The sequence below is a fragment of the Bactrocera tryoni genome, chromosome 2, assembly GCF_016617805.1.
Source record: "Bactrocera tryoni isolate S06 chromosome 2, CSIRO_BtryS06_freeze2, whole genome shotgun sequence".
Taxonomy (NCBI): domain Eukaryota; kingdom Metazoa; phylum Arthropoda; class Insecta; order Diptera; family Tephritidae; genus Bactrocera; species Bactrocera tryoni.
Window position 1 is genome coordinate 5725862 of NC_052500.1, and position 25286 is coordinate 5751147.

The following is a 25286-nucleotide window of genomic DNA, read 5'->3' on the forward strand; positions in this document are numbered from 1 at the left end:
AACTAATTACTGTTTATTTATTATACAATACAATTAATTGAGTATTTAGATAATCATTCAATTTTGTGTTAAAGTGAGAATATTTAGGAGTGAAATTAACAAATAATACTAATTATCCAATTAGTAGGATACTTAGCACTTTTTAATTGATCACAATTTAAGTTTATGAGCTTGTTCTTCATTAATATACGATTCATTCGAACTACTCTGACTGACTACCAATTTTTTGGCCCAAGGAAAGCCATCTCTCAGCTACCTTTTTCGACAGATTTAACTCCTTGTGACATTCTTTCGAAACTGAAAACGTAGCATGGCTCAGTTGACCCAAAATATAAAAATCGTCGGACGAAAATTCGCGTCGGAAACAGACAGCTGCCAAAACTAATTTAGATAGACATATATACTATGTATATAATTGATCAGAATGACAAGCGGAGTTGAAGTCCGGGTGACCGTCTGACTATCTGTCTCTCCGTCTGTCCACCCATGTTATAACTTAAGTAAAAAATTAGGATGTCTTGATGAAACTTGGTATGCGTGTTCCTTGGCAAAAAAAATAATGACGAGTTCGTAAATGGGCGTAATCGGAGCAATGCCACGCCCACATAACGCCAATAATCGAAAGCGTGTAAGTTGTAAAAGTGTGAAATATTCGATTATACCTGAACTTAGCTCTTCCTTACTTGTTTTCTTTTGATTCGGTTTGCAAGCGCAGTTTAAATGAGCCAGTCCGATTCAATTTTGATCTTTAGTGCACTTTCTGTAAACATACATAATTCTTGATTGTAAAAAAAACACAATCCTATAAAAAATCACCATGGAGACCAATCAGTAATTTAAATAGCCAACTTTTGATACTGTATGCTCAAACAAATATAAAAAAATGCCGGATAAAATATTTTTTAAAGATTTTATCAGAATGAAATATTTCATTTCTTTTTTTTTGCGAATGTTTTTATTACTCTATAGTTTAAAAAAAAAATTTTTTAATGTTTTTTTTTGATTTTTTTTTATGCGAATGTTTTTTATTATCTTTTATTATTTTAATTTTTTTTATTTCATATTTTATTATTATATTTTTTTAATTAGTAAACAATGTGGCTGCTTTTACTGTATCTTTATTGCTTTGATGCGAATACCAATCTCTACATATGCTCTCACATATGTATAAATTTGATTTATAGATGGTGAAAGCCATAAACAATAATGCCATAATATTAATAATATTTTTTGGGCCAGGATATAGAAGTATTTTTTTAATAGAAATTATGTCCACGAAATGAATTAGAAAAAAAAGTAATTACAAATTATGTGAATGGAATAAATTTGGAAAAATTTTACAAAAATGATTTTTTTTTGGTTTTTTTTCAATACTTGAGAAATGAAATAATCGTAGACACAAAATTTAATTTTAAAAATTCGTAGGAAATTTTGTTTGAAAATTTTGTATAAAATTACATTTACTTAGAAAATTATATATACGAAAAATTAAAATAATTTCGAACAAAAATTGAGAAAAAACTACTGAAGCTAGGAACATTTCTTATGCTTATTTGATCATTTATACTGCCTAATAATGCTCAGTTCTTTCCCATAACCTAATTACTTAATGCAGCTTATTTACTCACTTTTTTACAAGTTTTCTAAATGTTTTGTAGTAAGTTTTCTATAAACAATTTGTATTGAGCACGCCTGCTTTTATTATTTATACTTTTCAGCCTGTTGTTCTGGCTTGCTTATGCTACAAGCACCATTTGTCATTAATTAACTTATCGCTCACACTTCAACATGTACTCTATATATACTTATAAACATATACTATACATATATTCTAGAACTTTTATGTGCTCATATATAATATATATTGTTTGTAAACAGCTCAATTATCTATAATACACATTTGTGCTTAACTAAAACTTATACTAAATACAAATAATCGTATAATTTTTTTAACTGAACCTGTAGACAATCGTCGATCCTCTTTATTTTCTCTGTGTATTATTTCAGGGAACTTATTTATTTGCGTTTACTGCTGTTACATAATCGCAAATTAATCACTTTGTTGTCAGCACACACACTAAGCAAATTAATATTGAACTCAAGACACAAAAAAATAAATAATTTTCTCAGAATTAGAGCAATTAGTGTATTTATTGAATTTCGTTTAGCACTTCATTTAACACTTTTGTTTTGATTTTCGTTCTTTATGCAAGCAAGTCACATTAGAAACATTTTTGTTTTGTTATTAAGATGTTGATTTGTTAGAATAGTTTTTATTTTAGCACGTACTTAGTATTTCATTGGAAATTATTTATTTGTGGATGTATTGTTTAAATTATTTAATACATTTTTTTATGGTTAGGTAACTATTTTTCAGAGTAAATAACTGAGTTAATGTGGTGAAAAAAACAGATTTGCTGACCACTTTCACCAATTTTTATGAAAGATTTTTGCTGTTAGTTGGGTACTGAAAACTTTTTTGCCCTACTTTCAGCTAGTATTGAAAAAAAGGTTATTTTTGTACAAAATGTTTCAATAAAGCATATTTTTTTAACAAAGAACTGTAATATAAAGCAGTTCTTCAGCTGAGCAGCAAAAAAATTCCAAAATTCGGAGCAAAATGGAATTATAAATTTCTCATAAAAATAGAAATTTAAATTTTAGCTGTAAATATTAGGGCCTTTATTAGAAAAAATAATGAGATAATTAAACTTTTTCTGTAACTGTCACTTTTTACCAATAACCTTTCAAAAAATTATGATTTAATATTTAAGGGCTCACTATTAACAACGCTATTGTATTTCTTCTCATCCAAACAATTTTTTTACTAATTTACTGGCTAAAATCATTTTTGAATTAATTTTATTTTTTTTAACTTAACAATTTCAAGCAATTTAATTATACTTCATAACTCATTGTTTAAAAAAAAATATTAGTAAGACTATTTTTTCTTCGTCTAAATATTTTTTTTACATAATTTGCTGAGATAAAAATTTGTAATTAAACTATTTTTTTTATTAAATTTTATTTTTTTCAAACATTTTATGTATCACTATTTTATTATAAAAAATATTTTTAATTTTAATTTGAGTAAGAGATAATGAATTTTTTCTTCACCCAAAAATTTTTTTTATTAATTAAAGCAAAAATTTACTTAAACTAATTTTCTCTTTACTAAATCTGTTTTTTAAGCAGTTTATGCATTATTATTTTTTTGTGCTCATCCATATAATTTTTTTAAGTAAAATACTGCGACAACTTTTTTGGAATAAACTTTAAATAATTTTTCAATTTATTTTTATTTTTATTTTTTTTTTATTTTAATTTTAATTTGAGAGAGATATTATTTATTTTTTATATTTTTATTTATTTTTGTTTTTAATAAAAACAAAAGTCTTTTAATTTCTATTTTTCCTTTTTTTACTATTAAGCTTACGAAAAATGCAATTTAAGAATAAAATTAAAAAATATGTTAATTTAATTTTAGTATTATATTTTAATTTCAATAAATTACTGTTTTAAGTTTATTTTTAATTTTGTTAAATACTGAAATTTTTTCTATACACACAAAATAAAAATATGTAAATTTCAATTTATAATTATTTAAATTAAAAATATAAAACTTGAAAATTAATATATAAAAACTTAAAATATATCACTTTTATATTTTCAACTATTGACCATTTTTTTATACACATACAAAGCTACATATTTTAAATAATAAAAAATTTATATTATTGGTTTTTTTAATATTAATTTTTCCATTTTCAATTTTTTTAGTTTCAATAATTCAAAAAAATTATAAATTATTATTATTATTATTTTATATTTATTTTCATATTAAATTGCATCTTCATTTAATCATGTCACAGCGATCATATGGTTTCCGTTTTTTCTGTTCTTCGCCGTTTTCACTCACTTTCGTAATGCCAATACGAGTTTTTTCGGCCGCGCTGTTGCACTTTTGCACACATTTACAAAATATATAAGCATATATTTTCGTTTTTATTTTTTCCTACTTGTGACTTTTTGCTTTTAACCCGTTTACAAGAACTGGTTTACAGAATTTCAGAATTTTAATTGGCTAATATTTAAAAAAAATTCAATTTTGATATTACAAACTGTGTTTCTAGCTTAATATATATTTTTTGAGACACTTGTGGTGCAACAAAATAAACTTTTGATACAAAAACAACACTTTGTTATAAAAAAACAATAATATTTTATTGGAATTTAAACACTTTAAGCCTAAATAACTAACACCACAAAGCTTAACAAGCGCCTATGTTAACTGTTGTTTTTGTAACTTTTGTATTGAAATTTAAATTTTCATATTCATTGAAATTCCACTTATCTTTCGTTACGCGGCAATATTTTATGTTTGAAACTTTTGAATTTCAAATATTTGATTCTCTCGCTCTTCCCAAGTTCTTTCGCCTCACTTTTGCGCTGAAGTCAAATATACATATAAAAACGCACATCATATCTACACACATACACACACAAGTATGTATATAAGTGATATTTACAAACACTCACGATGCTGCTGCTGCTGATCGCTGATCACCGCTGTTTACGGTAGCGGTACGCGCACGTGCACACACACACGCACTTACAGGCGCACGAAACGCCAGAAACATACACGTATATGTACATATATATACATGTAGAAGACTTTAGTTTAGCTGTGAATTAAATTATGAAAAATCGTACTTTGGAATTTCTTTGATTTCCACTTGCTTCTACGCATAGCAATTTATTTATTTTTTTGTTTTAACACAGATACATACATTCACATAATTTACATGAAAACGCAGATATTTATTATTATTTATATAAGCACATACATATGTACATATATATTTCACGGGCTTCACTTGACTATTGTCACACTATCGCTGCTCATCTGCTTTAATATATGATTAAATTTTATACATATATATTTACTAGCTGCGCTGTTGTTGTTGCTGCTGTAGCTATCTAATGTTTGCTAAATGTTACTATCATTCACTGTACACTTCACTTCACACGCGGCGCCGCTTTTCGCTACGCTTCGTATCTAAGCAATTCAGTTGTGTCGCAGCAAATCGTCGCCACCGAACCGTTCACGTCGAATATCTCTGCGATACTGAAATCGCTGAGCATCGACGGCCGACCAGCCGCGCTGTGCCCAATATGAAACAGCGCACAACAACAACAAATACCAACATCGCACAATTACAACAAAACCAGCCACATACACACACACACACGCACACATTGTAGGCACGAAGAGCCGAGTATGAAATGCTGCCGAAAAAGTCAACGGCACAGATACACGCACACAAATGCAAATTGTATGGCAACATGCTCGCTATCGTATGCTATCTGCTTGGTCGCGGCGAATTTATCTAGCACTTCACAGGCATGCCTCCTCCTCTACTCCAATACATTTTATATGCCATTCTAGCAACACTTTACATACAAACATAAACGCTCGAGCAGCAACCCAAAAAAAGCAACAAAAAGTAGTGAACGTTGGCAATTCGCCGCGTTATCTGCAGAAGTGCAGCCCCACACCGCGCTCGCTGAGTCACCCGACGCACACATGCAACGACAAGTATCTCACAGATACGCGCTTGTGTGCGCTGTGTTTTTGAGTTTTGAGCCGCTTGGAATGCACTCCGTTTGTGATCTCAATCGCACGTTCTCACACTCATTCGAGTGCCTCAACTCTCTGGCCGGCTCTATGCAACAGTTTGAGCGCGTCGTGTGCTGCCGAGTTCGCCGCGCTGCCGTGAAGTGTGCTTGCCTTCCGTCTGCTGTTCGTTTGTTTATCTTTTGTTTGCTACTTCTTTTTGCACTATACACTTCTTTTATTGGTTAGCTCATTACATTCACTTCTTTGTTTCACACTTTTATTCTGTGGTAACCATTGGTTGTGTTTGTTTGTGTGTGTGTGTGGCGTTGGGCAGCCAGCTGCTTGGCCGTTTTGTCGGCGTTTAATGAACTTCGGTGCTGTGTGTTTGCTTCTTTATTTGGTTTTTGCTTTTGATTTTGTTTTCTTTATTTGTCTTTACGTGCTCTTTTGCTTCTGGGGTTTGAGTTTTTCTTTTTATTTTTATTTTTTGTTTTAAGAATGATTAATATGTCACATGTATGATACAACTTGTAAATTTGTAGCAGCATTGCCAATCGCGTAGAGGGGATAACGGTGTGTTCTTTTGAAAAATTATTTTATTGATATACAATATACGCTTCGAAAAATTCCGAAATGATAGTCAACATATTCCGCCATTCGTAAGCAGTGAGGTTCCGCGCTTTTTGTATGAAAATCACTATACATATGTACATATACAAAAGAATATTGCTGCTCATATTCTCTGAAGGTCTAAGTGCACCCATCTTCAGAATATACCACCGTATATGTAACGGTATTTGTTGTTAAATAAATAATTACCATAGTTTTGGAACACAGCGCCCTCTATCGACGAATTTACTAACCTTTTATGGTTGAATCATAATATACTCGGTCACACTGGTCTGTCGGTGATTGAAGTAAAAAAAATATGAACAGAATACTCAAAACTAGAATATTATGAAATATTCAAGTATTTCTGATGAAAGCTTTTCAAAAGCTTAGCAAAAGTTTTAAAGTTCAGAAGAAGTGAAAAGAAAATTGTGAAGTTCAGTCTTTTTTAAAATGGTTGTACTTCGTTGGATGTTCTAATTGACAAACTTGAGAGAAAAAAACTATTGGTCGGCTACTCTCCAAATAGCTTAGAAATAGAACACTAAATTTAAAAACTTAAATCCATCCCTCTTATGGAATAAACCATTTATACTGAAACCTGAAATCCACTCCGACAAAAAAGCACACGCAATTCAGTATCCAGACAGCAAAGTACTCAGGAATTGACTTTGTTCTTAAGCGAGCTTTTCTGGTACGGCCAAAAATGTTTGATACAAATAACAATTTGACGAGTTTCTGTCCATAAAAACTCATCAATCTTCTCATCTTAATCATTTTGTTCGACCATGGCCACTTTGACCTAAATACAATTAAATGGTCAAACAAAGAAAGCCTATCATCTGTTAGGATTGAACTAAGTCATAAAATAATTTTTAAGTTCAAAAATATTTCCCGCAAATTCATGGAGTTGACTGCTTAAGTACTCGACAGTAACAAACGAAGTAAAACTAATTTCATATGAGGATTAAATTGTTGAAATTTTGATTGATGGACTAGAACTGTCAAAGCTCTGGGATGATGACTACTCAAATATACATCAACTTCAATTGAGGCATGGAACTGGCGCTCGCTTCGAAAATTCGTTTTCTAGCAAAAGCTCAAGCTTCCTGGAAACCTTGCAACTTTTTGAGCTTCCAAAAAGAGATCTCTCTACATATACAAAACATAATTTGAAACTATTATTGTTTATGAACCAGCAACTTCTACCATTTTGTAGTTACACAATTTTGACGTAATTGTTATTGTTGTAAAGTTCTATATAGCACGCAACAGAGTCACGTTTCAACTGCTGCTAGCAAAAGTGCCAACAAGCCAAGCACATGATAGACTACAAAGACCAGCGCTAACAGGTACATATGTTTGTCGATTTGCATATCTAGTATATATAAATGTATGAGTGCGAAAAAAAGCTTGCAATAACATTGTAGCAGCACCGCTTGTTGTTGTTAAGCTGCACTCAAATTTTAGATATATCCGACTAGAATGAACTTTCAGAGCTTTCACTCGCATTTTGCACATTTGAGTGAGAAATAAAAGCTTTTGACGGCAATTTCGCTGTAAGTAACGTATACAAATGATTTGAAATGCCGGCAAAAAAGCACGAATTAGACATGGCAACAAACGGCAGGTTAATAGAGTTGATGAAAAGAAAGAGCGCAAAAAATTGGCAAAAGCTAGAAGTGAAGCGGAAACGTAGTGTGCTGTCAGCCTTTAGAATGCAGCAAGCGGAAATGACCATCAAAAATGTTTGCTTTTTGTGTGTGTGCGTGTTTACTTTTGTGCTAGCAGTAAGCAAACGTGACTTTTTGCACTTTCGAAAGTTGTTTATAAATTTCGTATGGTTGAAAAAGCAAAATTATACAGAAAATATTATAATTTTTTTTATTTTTTTTTTGATGTTTATCTCTAAATCCAAATTTATTTTTTTCGACTTTTTGGCATATGTTTGTATGAGTGTATGTATCTTTACTTGATTTTGTATATTTATGTACATAAGTGAGTGCGTGTTTGGCAGCGTGCACTTGAAATCACACATTTGTTTGTTAACCTCATTATGATTAATGCAACCGCTTTTTGCTCGACATGCGACCAAAATGTTGTGTTAAGAGTTGTTAAACTAATAAAAAATGTTTGCTTTGCGTGTCATTTGAGGTGTTTTATTTTCAGGAAATTTGTTCGTGAATAAACACCTGTGGCCATGGAAACATTGTTATTTTGCAACATGCTGATAAAATTTATTTACTTAAATACACACATTATTATTAATTTTTTTTTCATTAAATGTAAATTTTAAGGGCAGCACTGATCAATTAGTGATTTTCTCCATTTAATAAAATTAAAATCGGCAGAAGAAATTGTTAGAAAAATAAAATTTTAATACCTACAAAAGCATGCCACTGCAACGAAATTGTGTTACGCAACTTAAATTCGTCACGCACATCGTATGTACATAAAGTACTAACATTGCAGGGTAAACAGTTTTGAATATTTTTAACGTGGCGTAATACACGGATTATGTAGAATTTAAAAAATATGAAAAAAGTTGCCACCTATTCAAAATTTGAAGTAAAAAGTAAATTTTAATTAAAAAAAAAATCAATAAAATAATTTTGCCAATTTAAAGAACGTCAAAATAGTAATAGAAAAAAAATCATTAAAGTAAGTTGCCACCTGTTTACAATTTGTGGCTCAACAAAATTTTAAGGACTTATTTACGACATAAATACTAAACTTAGCAATTTTAGAACATATCAGTTTCGAAAATATTTTAAGTAGGGTTGCCACCTTTTTAAATATGTAAGTGTAAGTTTCAATAAGGTTAAAAGTGCTATCAATAAGCACTCCAATAAAGACGTTTAAGAAAGTTGTAATTTGAAGAAAAAATTTAAATAGGGTTGTTGCTGCGTGAAAACAGTTTCTAAATGCTTTCAACAGTTTGAAAATACTTTTGAAAATAATTTCAACTTAGTTAAATTTCATAATTTTCAAACTCAGTATAGACAAAGGAGCTATGGATTTAAGAAAAAAAAATGCAAAAATAATTAAACGTGGCAACTCTCCTCAAATTAAAAAAAAAAAACAAATCGAAAATAATTAAGCGTGGCAGCACTTCTCAAATTTAAACAATAAATTTCAATTGGAGAAGGACTTGGCTTCGCTTGGAATATCCAATTGGCGCCACGTAGCGAAAAGAAGAAACGACTGGCGCGCTGTTGTTAACGCGGCTATAATCGCGTAAGCGGTGTCTACGCCAATTAAGAAGAAAATACCAATGGATTTCAATGCCTAAGGAGTAGTCAATCTTTAGGATGCCTGTGTTTCATCCGAATTTTAACATAATCTATGGCCACTCTATCGATAATGTATCGGAGAAAATTATAAATTTTTTGAAGCTTCACCCAAAAGGTTTCTATCATGCTTTTAGATTCTTAGAATTATGCTTTCTACTACTATCAACTTTTTACTACTAAGTACTATTAATTACTTTAAATATAGTGTTTCCCTTCAACACAACACTTAAAAAGGGAAACAATTTGAGTAATGTTTGTTGTTTGAGAACAGATCTCAAAAATTCGCCCTTTTTTTGTTTTAAAATTTTTAATTTGTATTTTTCTCAGCATGACATCACTCTTTAAATTTGACAATTGAAAATTTATTAATTCTCATTTTCAATTTCATCTTATGTCCGAATCAATATTTGTGCTTCGTTAAAGAAGAAAAATGAATTTCGAAACACGCGTTAAATATGATAGTGAAACAAATATCAAAAGAGCCTTAAGAGCCATATCGCTTTATTGTGTCTTCATAGTAATGACCACTGTAGGTGAGTAAACAAAATATTTCTAGGAAGTAAATATTTGTATCTCCACTCTAACTTTCTCAGTTGCCGTTTCTGCGCGCCACCACTACATGTACTACTTCAATCATGCTATTAAACGGCACTTTCTGATCTACGAACGACTTGTCACCTACAATGAATGGTGGGCGGAACTAGCAGACTCATTTTTGCCGGAAGTGTTGCCTCCGCCACAAGCGAGTAACGAAAGTGTCGCTAACGAAAATGCGAATAATCCGAAAGATCCAGGTGTCAATACAAGCACAGCTTCTGCTGCACATAAGGTTATAAAATTGGATGAGAGTATTCTATTGGGAACACCACGCCTACGTCAGCTACGTGTCGTGGACACAACTTGCGGTGGCAGCAAGAGTTTTGTCAAACATTTTCATTTCATTTGTTATCCAGATTATTCGTACTCGGATTCGAAAACCACTGGTGAACATATAGGGTGAGACTTTGTCTTTATTTGAGAAATTTCTAAACCAATTTAGTCTTGTGGAACACATTTTGAAACTTGCAGCGCTAAATATGAATCTGCACTCCATTTGAGCGCAATGCCGATTCAAGGACGAATGCATACATATTGGGGTGGTGGTTTTGTGCAGAATTTGGACCGAAATTTTAATGAATCTTTGCCTTTGATTGAATCACTGGCACAGCTTGACTGGTTGGATCGCGGCACGCGCCTTATGATTTTCGAATTTACGCTCTATAATAAAAATACGGATCTCTTCAATAACGTGAAGTGAGTAATACAATTTTTCTTTCAATTTATAACCTCATCAAGAGAAAAGTGCTTAAGTTCCTAAATGTAGGCAACAAATTGTTTGAAAATATCACATATGTCTCTATAAATAATTCATAAGCTTTTATAGCCTACTTTTGTGCGCAACTGTAGACTGCTTTTTTAACCTTTCCAAATAATTCTAGAAAATCTATAACATATTTTCAGAATTTTGGGCGAAGTGCCAGTCACTGGTGGCGTTTTGTTGTATATACAAGTGCAAGCGGTGCAAAAACATGCTGTCTGGACAGGTAGCGTATGGATCATAGTCTCAGCTATCATTTTCTATATAATGGCTATGTACTATTGTGTTGGAGAAATATTAGTGTGGCGCCGAAGTGGCTACAAAAAATATTTGAAAAACTTTTGGAACATGGTAGATTTGGTTATACTGATTGTAAGTCAAAAAATTAGATTCTCTAGATTAGCTTGAACTAATTATTTTCTCCTCTCCAGCTCGTTACACTCTCCTTCAGCTATAACATTTTCCATCCAATTTATCTACATTATTATTTGAAGCATGCCAATGCATTACCAACGGAATATCATAGCTTGGATGTGATTTGTTGGCTGAACTCGCATTATATGAATTTAATAGCTGTGTTGGCATTTTTAGTTTGGATTAAGATTTTTCAGTTTTTCACCTTCAACAAAACATCGATACAGTTAAATGCGACGTTCGTAAAGGTAAGCCTGAAATGAGGCGAGGAGTGTGTCTTCGCTAATCACAAATTTTCTAATGCACATTTCGCCTAAAAGTATACTAAAAACCAAATAATTAAAAATTTAGCTTCCGAAACTTCCCTTACAATGCTACAGAGATCGTCGCAACTTCGTGCACACATTACGTGAGGAGTGTGTCTTCGCTAATCTCTCTAAATTACTTATACACATTTCCCCTAAAAGTATGCTAAAACCAATAATTCCAATAATTTTGCTTCATCTTCACTTTCAGTGCTATAGAGATCTGCTCAACTTCGTGCTCATATTTCTCATAATCTTCCTCTCATATGCCATGCTCGGCATGTTACTATTCGGCCATGCGCACGAGGATTTTTTCGTATTCCCCATAGCATTTTGGAGCGTCATGCGTATGGTATTGGCCGATTTTGATTATGTTGGCGTGGAACATGCAAATCCAGTGCTGGGACCAATATATTTTTTCTCCTTCATACTCATCGTGTATTTCATACTAATTGTAAGTAACCACTTATTAGTAATATTAAATACATTTTTTATTAAGAAATCTTACTCTCTCACAGAATATGTTTCTGGCCATCATTTACGATACCTTCCGCAACATAAAAACCTATGAAATACCACCGGAGAAAAAACAATTGCCGCAGTTCTTTAAGAAGTACTGGGATAAGGGTAGAGATGGCGGCAAGAAGGCGCTCAATGCAATAGGCTTGTGCAAACGTAGGAATACAAAGCGAGACACAGAACCGTTACGCGAAATGAACGACGAGAATGAGCCACCTTTTCCACCAACGCCAAGGCCGGAGAAGAAAATGCGCGTGTCGAAGAATGAGATAATACAGAAGTAATTGACTATTCTATATATATTTTTTTTGGTATATTAAAATTGATTTTTACTCCATCTTCCTTAGCTACTTTGAGACCATTCAGAACAAACGCGACGCTGAGCAAATAGACAAGTACGTTTTTCTTTGATAATATTATTTGCCTAACTAACAATTTCTTTTAATTCTTTAGTTTGACTAAACACATAACGGCTTTAGAGGAAATTTTAGCTAAAATGAGCGATGATATTAAACGTCTGGAAGCCGAAACACCTGATCCGAGCACGCGCCCAGAGCCGCCGAGACAGCCTAAAACACCGCCACGTCTAAAGGTCTTCATAAATCGCAAGAAGTAGTTGTAAATTCTGTCCGTTCAATTTTATGTGTCAAAAAATCAATTTTAATTAAATAAATAATATAGTTTTAATAAAATATTTCAATTTTCTTTGAGACTTACCAATTTTGCGACGCGCGCGCCAGAGCACGGGCGGTGCTGTATTATTTGGTGAAGCCAGTGTGACGTTTTTAAATCAATGTAGAAACTGTAAGTGGAGGAAAAAATTTATTTTGTTTTTAGTTAGTAGAAAATTTAAATAACTTTTGATTTTGTATAGAGTGGCAACACTATTCCACAATGAAAATTAATATTTTTTTTTAATTTTAAAAATGTGTTTTATTTAAAAAAAATATTTCATGTTTTTTTTTAAAAAGGGGGCAACTCTATTTGACTTAAACTTATAGTCCACACATAAATATTAATTTGAAAGCCTTACCACCGTAATTTGCTGCAAGTATTTACTCAAAACATTTTCGTAAAACTATAATTATGTATTTAAATTCATTGTAGATATTAAAAAAAAATGTTTTCAAACATTTTTTTAAGTTTGGCAACACTATTCCACAATGAAAAATAATAAAAACACTATGTTCTTCTTATTTGAAAAGGGTGTTTTATGAAAAATAAAATTTCAGTTTTTTTTTCAAAAAAGGTGGCAACTCCATTCGACTTACAATTAAAATCCGCACCTAATTATACATTTTAAAATCTTGCCTCCATAATTTAGTGCAAAGTATTTACTTAAAACCTTTTTCTTAAACTATAATTATGTATTTAAATTCAAGTGGCAACCCAAAAAAAAAAATTTTATAAAAAAACTTTTTCAGATTCGTTTTCATTTACTAAATTGATTACTAATGTATACTTATATTTTATCTTTACGCATTATGCGTAGTTTTACAATTTGAAACAGGTGGCAACCCTTTTTGCTGTTTTCGTTATATCTGGGTCAATTGATTGGCGTTTAATTGTTTTGTAGACGCACATCTGTTGCGCAGCGAGCGTACAGACTCTTCCGAGCAACATATGTATGTATGTATATTTATGCAAATACCTACATACATTCACCCATACAGATACATATGTAGGTATGTATATGGTAGTATGTCATTTGAAAATAGCGCGCACATTTTAATTAATGAATGAATAAAAGAATACTCGAAACTCATCATAACATTGCGCAATGTTTTGAAGTGAAGTGACCAATAATTTAAAAATTATTAACAAAACGGAATATGGCCCAGTAGATTGCGAGATTGATAAATGCCGTAAGATGTGCCCACGTACATATGTATGTATGTACATACATACTTAACATACACGACCATAACCACATACACGATTCATAAAGTATTTCTCATCTTTTGCCATAATAAAATAAATGTGCCGGAGGAGCAGCTTATTAATTGAAATTGTTATCAATTCATTGTTATATGCGATGCAAACTTATATATGAGTAAACAAATATGGATGTATAAGTATATGTAGATGTTATTTCGAGGAGTATTAGGGTGGAACGATTTTTATGGATTATAAAGAGAATATAAATTGAAACTGGGGATGAGAATATGGATTCGAACTGAGGGTTTATTAAAATGCCGTCCCACAGTTCCCTTATACCGAGTTATTGACAAGTGCTCTCAGAGAGCAGTAGTGCAAGTTCAGTAGAAAATTGACGTCGAATCTTCCTTGTGTTTCTTGACGAGGATTTTTTGCTGCCCAGAGGCGGGTGCGTATCTCAGCTGCAACAAAATAGTGCTCCGAGTCGATGTTAGGACGTGTAGGTAAGACGTGTCTTCCACCTATCACAACATGATCGATCTGGTGGTGGCTTTTCGACCCTGAGACAGCCAGGTAGCCTGGTGAAATTCTCTATGCTGTATTCTAGTACTATAGATAACCATACTTCGGGCCCCGGTTAAGTCGACAATAGCAATATTTATATATACCATCTTATTCATTAACAACAAATACTATAGTAAGTCCTTTGAATTTTTAAAATATATATTAATACTTTAGAAAAGTCATGGTAAAACACACACACCCTAATGCACTTGCACGTGTGTGTACACGTTGCAGCAAGTGAACGTTAATGCACGTATAATACGCAATCAGCGCGCTTGTCCGTCAACTTGGCAGCTAGTCAATACATTTCAGTGCACTTGCACACTCACACAGGCGAGATTGTTTATCCAATAGGGAGCACAGCGTTGCACTCTACTTATGTATATGGCATGTACACACGCAAGCGCCGTTCACTGCCCAGCAGCGCTGCAGTTCAATGACCAATGCCGCTGCTGCTGCCACTGTCGCTAAGATAGTGAGCCGCAATACTACGCACTCTAGCTGTTGTTTGTACACAAAATAATTTAAACGAACATATACATATGTATGTATATGTTTGCATGTGCAATTGTATTTATGTCCACTTGTTCATGCTATCAGCCCCTTTTGTATGTATGCGAAAGAAACAGTATTTTGTTAGCTCACGTTTGGTTTCAATTGAGATAAAAGTCAAGGTCGGCGCGTTGGCATAACACAATTGCAATTGCGTGCTGGGCCATACGTGGTGACACAACAGAGCAAATTATGTCTCTGTGTGGGTATGTGTATGCCTTTGGGTAAATATGAAGCAAAAGAAGCGAGCTAAAAAGTTTTGCTTGGGTAATATGTTATGTAACGATAGTTTTTTTCTTGGCTTAAAAAGGCTGAAGGTTGAAAGAATTTTTTTCCCAAATTCGAATAAAAAATATTTTTTCATAAATTAATAAAAAACAAAGAAATCATATTTTTAATTTTTTCTATGCTAAAAATCATTCACAATAATCGAGTCGAGTCTAGCATTGAATTTTTTGGAACTAGAAAAGTGCATTCACCATTTTTTCTTAACAATGGGAGTTCCTAGACTTGCTGTTTCTTCTAAAAATTATTAAAATAGTAGTGTGATATTGTTATTATATATTTTTTTTTATTTTTCGATTGCAATAAATTAATTTTACACTTGTATTAAAGGTGGCAACTCTATTTCAAATTATACCTAAAATTAAGCTAACAAGAAAATTTCTATTTCATCAGCATTGAAATTTTCAAAAAATTCTAATTTATTAATTATATTTAAATATTTTTATTTGGAATAATCTGGCAACACCAAAAAAAATTTTTTTTAAATTTATTTAAATAATTTTTCTAAGAAAGCATCATTTTTCCAAATATATATACGTATGTATGTGTATAAATTTTTTTTTGGTTAATTATCTTTTTTCACATTAAAGTTCAAACTTGCTGGAACAAACTGATGTATGAAAAATATTTCTTGCAAATTGCACACGGCATTCCAATGAATTTTTCTTTATCTTAAACACAATTTTTATCTGCATATTTTTTTGTTATCAATAAATTCAAAGAATTTTTCTCAAGTGTCACTTGCAAAGGCAATGGAGAAGAAAATAATTGAGCGAATTGCACTTTGCTGCAGGCAGTTTTTCGAGATCTATATAATGCTCTCACTTTCAACATAACTATCAACATATTACGTTTATATATACATACATATGTACGTATGTACTATACATATAAATTCTATACAATAATTTCTCTCTTTCCTTATTTCATATCATCTATCACCTCCACATTCATTGATTTCTGAGCGCAACAGGAAGGAAATGCTGCGACAAAAAAAATAACAACAAAGCAACAAAAAGTAAATTTTAAAGCAAAAACCAATTAATTATCACAAGTTGTTGTTGAAAGTAGGTATAAGGTCTGGCAAACAGATGTACGCATATTTATGTGTCATGAAATTCTACTCGCAAGCGAGCACACTAATGAGCATGTGTTGTGTTCTTCTACAAATATTGCATCCACATATATACCATACATACATACGTATATACTTGTATATACCTACTCAGAGTATATAATATTTCCTACAACCGAGTGAATAATTATGATATAGTGTGCCTGTTCTTTTTTTGTTGCAGCTTGGCGCTGACAAGCAGCTTCTAGACTGGCAGTATTTTAACATATTTGTATTTTTCGCTTAATTAATTTTGCGTTTATTGTTTTTGTTTTTGTTTTGCTTGCTTGGGCGAATAATGAGCACATCTACGCTTTAAAGGCTTGCTTTTTTCTATTTTTCAAATAGTCTGTACTTGTTATTAATATTTTTTTATTTTGTTAAAATGCTTATAATAATATGGTATATGGTTTTGGTGTGTGTTTCTTTGAACTTTCATCAGGCGCTGAAACGGAAAATTTTATTAAAAATTAATTCCGTTGAAAAATTATTCTTACTTCATATATTAATTAAATTTTCTCTATAAAAAGTAATTTCCCGTGGTAGGTGATCGACCCACTTTAGAATAACACAAATAGAGGGCTTTTATATACAAATTATTTATGATGCTTGCTTGTCGGTTTCAACTCTCCCGGAAATTGAGCAAAATATTATGTATAAAATGAAATTATATATAATATAGCCGAGTCAAAACAAATGTTAAGACTAAATACAATCATAAAAATCCTCATTGTTCCTCAGATGACGCATTGTCTTGAGTAACTTATACAATAAATACAGATATAGCGCTTCATAAAGATAAAGAATGGCAGCAAATACGATAAAAGTGATTATGAGATAGCTTAATGGCTTTTGAAAGGGAACAGTAAGGCTTGTTAATTAACGAAATGAGGAAGAAACTAACAGATATGTAGCTAAGTAAGAATTAACAAAACGCAGACAGCTAATAGTGTGTTTAAATAAACAATATATATTAATTTATTGGGTGGATTACTAAAGAAAAAATTGGCATTTGGTAATAATGAGATCCACAATAACTGATCTTAACACAATTCAATGACTCTTAGGGTAAATTTAAAAAAATGCCGCATATTTATTATAAATTTGTATCTGCAATACTACTAATTTAATTTAATTAAAAAATGTATATATTCATATCCCAACAGCTCGCTTTCAAAGAGGTCGAATTTCGAGAAACATTTTTTAATATTTTTGTCAATATATTCGAGATTTTCTATAACTGCTTCCTCTAAGAAACAATCTGAATATTGTTATGTGTTTAGTAATCTGTCAAAAAAAAATCAAAACAAGTCGGAAGTGAAAGTTAATCCTGCTGAGACTGTTAACGCTTACTTATAGCTGTCGGCACTCAAAGAATTCTTCTATACAATAATTACATGACTTTTATTTTGCTTTTAGTTCAAACAGTTTTAGTTCAATAATAGTTATGATTTAATCTCGATTAATAACAAAGCTAGTTGCTTACTTTAAGGATTATAATATAACAAAAAGGTTATCTCTAAAATTAACTAAAATATACATACATATATTAATGATAATGGCATGTAATAACAATAATAGTAGGTACTTATATACTTAGGTATTTATATAATACAAATAACATCACGGATTGTTTTTAATAAGTTTAATGCTTTTGTGAGTGTTTTCAGCAGATTAAAATGAATTATGCAGTAAATGCATTTTATATTATATTTCTTAAAATAAAATAAATATTAAAATGTATTTATTCGCTAATTAGTTTTTTTTTTAATGCAAAGAAAAAAAAAATTCGAAAAACTTATGGATTAAATCAATATTAGGATTTTTCTATACATATGTACGTATATATGTATGTATGTACGAGTATGCACTCTCAGTTTGTGATTAGAAAGCGATTGTCATAGTGACGTTAAACAGTAATAAATTTCATAATTGAGCTAAATAATAACTTCATTTTTTGTTGTATTATTCGGTATTCGAAAAGAATTTGTGGCGACAATTCAATAATCAATGAGCTGCTAAAAGCAAATACATATGTATTATAGAAATTTGCTGTGAAAAAATGCAAGTCATGATTATTATAAAGGAATGTAAATTGATGTGATAATTTGAGATAATTGCTGGCTATTATTTTAAATAATTGCATAGTGTTTAATTACTATTATAATAATTGTTCCTTTTTTATATATATTCTAGTGATTTAGCTTTTCAAATTTATTAATTTAAAAAAAAAATGTTGATCTACATAAATTTTAATATTTTTCTACATCAATCATTTGTGGTGAGTTATGAAACCTATGTCTTCAATGAAAATATTTTTTACTTAATAAGTACAAAAAGTTATTAAAAATTTGTATGTCGAATTTATAGATTAAACTGAACCAGAACACAGAAAAAATATGCCTTTGAAAACTACGTATATTTAAAGGCCTTGAAACAGACAAGTAAAAAAATAAGCTTTTAAATGTACGATTTTATTTTTGAATTGAAAAAAATATGCCTAAGATAGATTTTTGAGAATATTTAAGGCTCTACAAGTGTGCAAGATTTTCTAAATTTGATGCCAAAACATTTTAAAAGTTAAGGTATTTTTAATGAGCAGAGCTGTTTTAAATTGTTGTTTTTATAGAAGCTTTCAATACTGTCAGCGTATTGCTCATAATTAATTTTCTCAATAAATATAAAAATTTCAGGACCAACTATAAATAAACATATATTTTAATTTCTGGCATTTTTAAAATATTTTCGAAGCTAATTAATCAAAACCATCAATTCAACGATAATTAGTAATAATATTTCTTTATTTTTTATTTGTTTATTGCTTAGATTATTTTAATTAAATTAATTTAATTTTAGTTTTCCTTTTTTCAATAGGGACGCTACAAAAGTAGGCCGATAGGGACAGCAAACGACGGCATATTTTTCCCCCTCTTTTGACATTTCTCTTTAGGAAGATTTTCTATTTCATCATGGAAAGATATACGATCCAACAACGAATCGAAACTATTAAAATTTTCTACCGAAATTCAGAGTCCGTAGCCTCAACTTTAAAAGCGATGCGTTCAATTTATTGTCATCATAATTGTCCTGTCAGATCAACAATTGAACTTTGATTTTGAACCCACAAGCACAGTACACAATGTTCCCTTGCCAATGAGACAAAACAGTGTCCGTAGTGTCAAGAAGATTGCTGCCGCCTGCGCGTCAATTGAGGAAGACTCAAATCAGTCTGTTTTGTCTCATTTACACGTCGTTCTCAAGCGTTGGCCATTTCTGTGACGTCGTCGTTGCGAAAAAAATTTGGCCTACATCCTTACTGGCGCAAGAACTGAACCGCTTGACCACCAGATGCGTTATTGCTCAGGCAGCAATCCACACGTACTTCATGAGTCACCATTGCATTCCGAAACAATTACGGTTTGGTGCGGTTTAAGGGTTGCCGGCGTCATTGCACCGTACTTCTTCCGTAATGATCAAGACCCGCACGTTGCTATGAATGGGAATTGCTACCGCTCAAAGATTATATGTATGTACATATATAATATAGAATATTTTTAGGTCGAATTGGATGATATGAACTTAGACTATATGTGGTTCCAACAGGACAGAGCCTCAGGCCACATATCCAATGTCACAATGTGTACGATTTATTGAAAACCAAGTTTGGTGAACGTGTTATCTCACGAAATGGCCCGGTCAATTGGCTCCTCGGTTTTGCGATTTGACGCCGTTTCCTATGGGGCTACGTCAAATCTGTGGTCGTTACCAAGAAGCCAGCAACGATTGATGAACTGAAATCGAATATCGGACGTGAAATTGCAGCAGTATCGGCCGATTTATGTCGAAAATTCAGCGTTTGGACTTCTGCAAGCGTGCCCGTGATGGCCACGCAAAAGAAATCGAATTCCATACATAATGGCATCAAATGTACTTTCACAGGGATAAAGAATTTCATTGATATCCCAAAACTGTTTTTGTTTTATTAAAAAAAAAACTCTTGTAGAGCTTTTATAGAAAACAAGCTATATAAAAGTATTCGCTTTTTTCGAAAAAAGTTTTTTTCGCGAAAAAAATTACTTTTTCCAAAAAAATTTCTTAGCAAATGTTTTTTCCATATTTTTGCTTCCATTAAAAAAGCATATGCATTTATTTATTTATTTTCATTTCCCAATACTTTTCTGACTAACTTAACATCACCGAAAATATTTACTATAAAGCAATCATCAATGTTAATTATCATGTCAATTATGTAATTATTCAAACACATAAAGTTTTACCCATTTATAATTTAAAGGTTTACTTCACCAGTTATCACATACAATGTCCACATCAGTCTATATACCTGCATAAACACAAGAATTGCGCCAAAAACCTCGCTTCCGAACAGAAATTGACACTAATCACCTTTTCTAATGCCAAAAGTATTTATATCTGATGTCGTGCACGGTAGTTTGTTGTGGCTGGTGAACTTTTTCGGGTTGGCTGCGCTTTGAAAGTGCCCGTGAAATTTTGTTGCTGATGTACATATAACACACTATTTTTGCAGATCACACAAATCACTTGCCGTGCACACTTTCACAATCGACTATTTAATGTCATTTGGTTGATAATTGTTTTATAGTAAACGATTTCGGCGATTTCTTTTCATTGTATTTTGTTTAGACTTAGCCAAATGTACGCCGCTTGTTACAAAGCGCGCGCGACACAAGGCATTTGCCAAATAATTATACGACTCAGCAAGTACAATACAAAAAGTAAAAAGTCACGAAATTATATGCAAAAAAGAAGAAGCAAAAGCACCAGTAGTAAAGAGCCGTAAATATTTTGCAGTAATACATACGTATATTTATATATTTATATATAAGTGTATTTCATGTACGCTTAAGCGCCTAAAACGTATGGAATTCGCAGAAAAATTTACGAAAAAGCAATCAGAATACAAAACACTTGTATATAAGTGTGAGTGCAAGCGGTTAACTTAGCAATTTATATACTAGTAGGCGTGTTTCAGCAATTTATAGTGTGCAGGGTATAAGCAACTAGCGGAAACACCCAAGCTAACAGCGCAAAAACGAGTAAAAACAAGCAATAAAGTTCATAATTGTCACACACACAATCCAACATGCATTTATGAGTGTGGTGAATATTTGCAAAAACAAAAAAGCATAAAATCCAAATATAATTTATTAGCAAAAAACAAGCATGAGACTTGCAACTTAAAAACGCTTGTTTTTCCTCGTATTTAGTTAGTTCCTTAAACGTACTTCATTATACCCTGAACAGGTTGTATTAAATGTGCGCGGAAGGAGACGTCTGAAAACCTAAAAGTATATTAAATATGTAATATATACAAATAATCTGCGTGATACGCTGAATCAAATTTGCACACAGCGTTTTCTCCTCAAAAAACTTCACTTTTGTCAGAACCACCGATAGCGGACTATATAGCATATAGCTGTCAAAAAAACTGAAGGATCGGAATCACGTGCTTGTGTGGAAAACTTTTTCGTTTTACGAGACATTTTCCCGAAATTTGGTATGGTGTTTCGTGTAAGACGAAACTGCAACTTCTGAAGAAATTACTCTGAACGGATCATAATTTGTAGCATAAAGCTGCCATACAAACAGAATTATCGGAATCAATGGCTTGTATTGTAATTGTTCATTTGGCGAGATATCTTTACGAAATTCGGCACAGATTATTGTCTAAGATACTGCTATAATCTCCAAAGAAATCATTTAGATCGGACCACTATAGCATATAGCTGTCATACAAACTGAACGATGAAATTAAAGTCTCCGTATAGAAAACTTTTTCATTTGACGAGATATCTTCAGGAAATTTGGTATGGTTTGTTGTGTAAGACATTGGTGCAACTTCCGTTGAAATTGTGCAGATCGGATCACTATAGCATACAGCTGCCATACAAGCTGACCGATCAAAATCAAGATCTTGTAGCGATTTTTTTTTATTTGTGAGGGGTATTATTGCTTCGTTGCAGTCGAAATTAATATTTTTGCTCGTTTTCATTATTATTGATATTTTATTTATGTTGCTCCTTCCAAATTGCTTACACGTTTTTTGCATTTTCGTATTCAATAAACGCCAAAGCGCTGCGCTGCATAAATAATACACTTAATATTGCCACTAAATGCGCTATGCGAAATTAGTACATGAATTGATAATCGTAAAAAATGTTTACCAATGCAATTCATATAATCACGCACATGACTACGCTTCATAGCAAATTTACTCCGCCCGCCGACAAAGAAAACACAAATTGAACGTTTTAAAACAACGCGTTTGAGCAGAAGTCACGAGCAACCGGCAGTTGTGTAGGAGGAAGCAAACCATGTATAAACTTGGCAAACGCGTTGAGTCTACAAGCCATGCCGCGTGTTGTCAGTGTCAGTGGCAGGCGCTGCCTGTTTGGGTGCACGCATACTTGACCAGTCAATCAAGCGGGTGATTTAGAGCGGGTTAATGGTGAATAATTGTTTATTTTTGCTATTGTTGTTGTTATTGTATCGACGCAGTGTTTTTTTGTTGTTTTTTATGTTATTGTATTTTATTTTTTTTCTTCAACTTTTGCTGAGTTCTGCATTTCAATGCACTCCACAGAGATTTGTGGTTACGTATACGTCATGGCATTCAACGACTTCTCTTCGCAGCAGTGCAAATATACTTATGTATACACTATTTAATAGTATGCATGTCACGATTTAGGATCCTTTAATTATGCTTAATATTTTTATTGTTGTTGTTTTCAAATATTTATTTAATAATACTCATTTTATATTTGAAATAATACGCCTTTATATAGTTAAAAAATTATATGATTTAAAAAATATAAGATCCTAAAGTATAAGAAAAAATAGAAAAATTCTAAAATTATTACAATTAAGCAGTTAGATAAATTTTTAAGACTAAAATGAGGTTAATGCTGGTAAAATCATAGAAAGAGAAGAAAAAATGTCAATTTCGGTTGCTTCGTATTTATAAGCCTATCACAAAAAAACATTTTTCCTATACAAGCACTTTATTCTGACGACTCAGTCTGTCAAGATAATAAATTGTCACTGTAAAATATCTTCCTAAACTCACTCAAACCTGCTTTTATAGAGAACAAGATCATTTTACACAAAAAAATTCCAAAACAGCTGTTTATAAACAAATATTTAACCAACAATATTAAACAAAATTATTAGACCGCACATACCCACAACTTGTAGTTCGCTTTTATATACACATTTACCAGCTAACAATTTCACCTTGCAATGGTGGCCTTCGTTAAATCGATCAAGGTTGATTTTGGTACAAATATTATCAGCCTTTTTTCAACAAAAACTCATTACTGAGATTTCGAAGCACTTATGAGTACAATAATATTGATAACAAGAACTATATTTTGATAAACTAGCTTGTAGATAAGCGGGTCAATTACAATGGTTCAAATAGTGTTCATTAATAACAAAAATTGTACAATAAATTCAATACGCCAGATATTTGTTTATATTTTTCGTGCGCGTGTATATACGAGAAATAAAACGATAATATTTTTTACCTGAATTTTTTATACCACAACTGCTAGGCGCATTTTTGTTATGCATGAAAAATTTCCATTAACATGTACATATTTGTTTTAAGGTTTTGTTTTCTTTCTTATATATCTAGTTTGTTTTTTGAGTCCACTTTGCAGCCTATTCATTCATCAAAAAAGTTCTGTACACAAGAAAGTGCTCATTCTCCGGCAATATGTTGCGAAAGGGTGTTATAATTTTGTTGTTTTTAATTTTCTATATGTGTACAGTTTTCGATAGAAATAGCTGTCAAACCAGCTCTCAAAATAAACATGTGTTTTTGACATTTACTGTCAGTATGTTCAAGCAAATTACCAATGCATCTACATATATACATTTTCAACCACAAACCAACTTCGGCTATATTTTTTATATTATTGGACCCATAAAGAGGTAAAATGTACTCAAATTTGAGGTGTCTTGAAGGGACTTTTAGGCCCGCGTGTATCCCGAAAAAAGACTGCTTATTGTTATTTTAACACTGAAACCATCATAAACCCATACTTTGTTAAAACTATAGATATACAGTACTCAACGTCAATTACTAACTACTCTTAACTGCCCCATGCCAATATTATTCGTTCAAGTAATTTCATTAAGGCCTTACAATAAGCCATAAGACTTAAAACAAAAAATCTTTGGCACTGAGTAAGTAGTAATCGCTTCAACTCGAATTTTAGCCTACCTTAGTCGATTTTGTTTATGTTTAACAAGTGTGAGAAGAGCCAAAAAAGTGCTTTCAACTCCCAGAAGAATAACAACAGATAAGTAACTAGATGACACAGGTAAAAACAAAACTGTGCATTTAAAGAAGATGGGTAAAGATAAAATGAGCAAAACACCTATCGAATAATAATAGTATGTGTTATCTCAATACAGAAGAAAATTATAAGCAAAGTAATGCAATACAAAAAATTATATAAGCTTTGTCGTCGATTTATCAAATCTTAGAGAGTTGCGAATGGAACCAACAACTGGTATAATTTCAGTTAACTGGTATAATCCAAGGTTGTGCGCTGTGTAGTACAACACAAAAACTTGTACAAGCCAGTAGCGTCGATTTATCAAACCTTAGAGAGTTGCTAATTGAACTAACAAATGGTATAAATTCAGTAAACTGGTATAATCCAAGGTTGTGCGCTGTGTAGTACAACACAAAAACTCGTACAAGCCAGTAGCGTCGATTTATCAAACC

General features: G+C 31.8%; 2 protein-coding genes across 3 annotated transcripts in view; one reads left to right on the forward strand and one right to left on the reverse strand.

Annotated features, from left to right (window-relative positions):
* Positions 1–4808, reverse strand: part of LOC120767359 (dual 3',5'-cyclic-AMP and -GMP phosphodiesterase 11) — an 87797-nt gene extending 82989 nt beyond the window's left edge. Inside the window, exon 1 of one of the 2 annotated variants that reach the window (XM_040093327.1) lies at positions 4540–4808. The gene's annotated coding sequence lies outside the window, so the exon portion shown is untranslated. The remainder of the gene's footprint in view (positions 1–4539) is intronic. The other variant, XM_040093328.1, reaches the window with a different exon arrangement.
* A 5113-nt stretch (positions 4809–9921) lies between these two features.
* Positions 9922–12733, forward strand: LOC120767360 (polycystic kidney disease 2-like 1 protein). The gene is made up of 9 exons (XM_040093329.1): positions 9922–10055; positions 10116–10518; positions 10591–10815; positions 11023–11251; positions 11311–11541; positions 11810–12052; positions 12117–12397; positions 12465–12512; positions 12571–12733. Exons 1-9 carry the CDS (start codon positions 9953–9955, stop codon positions 12731–12733), a joined length of 1926 nt encoding a protein of 641 aa, XP_039949263.1. The 5' UTR covers positions 9922–9952.
* Positions 12734–25286: the final 12553 nt, after the last annotated feature.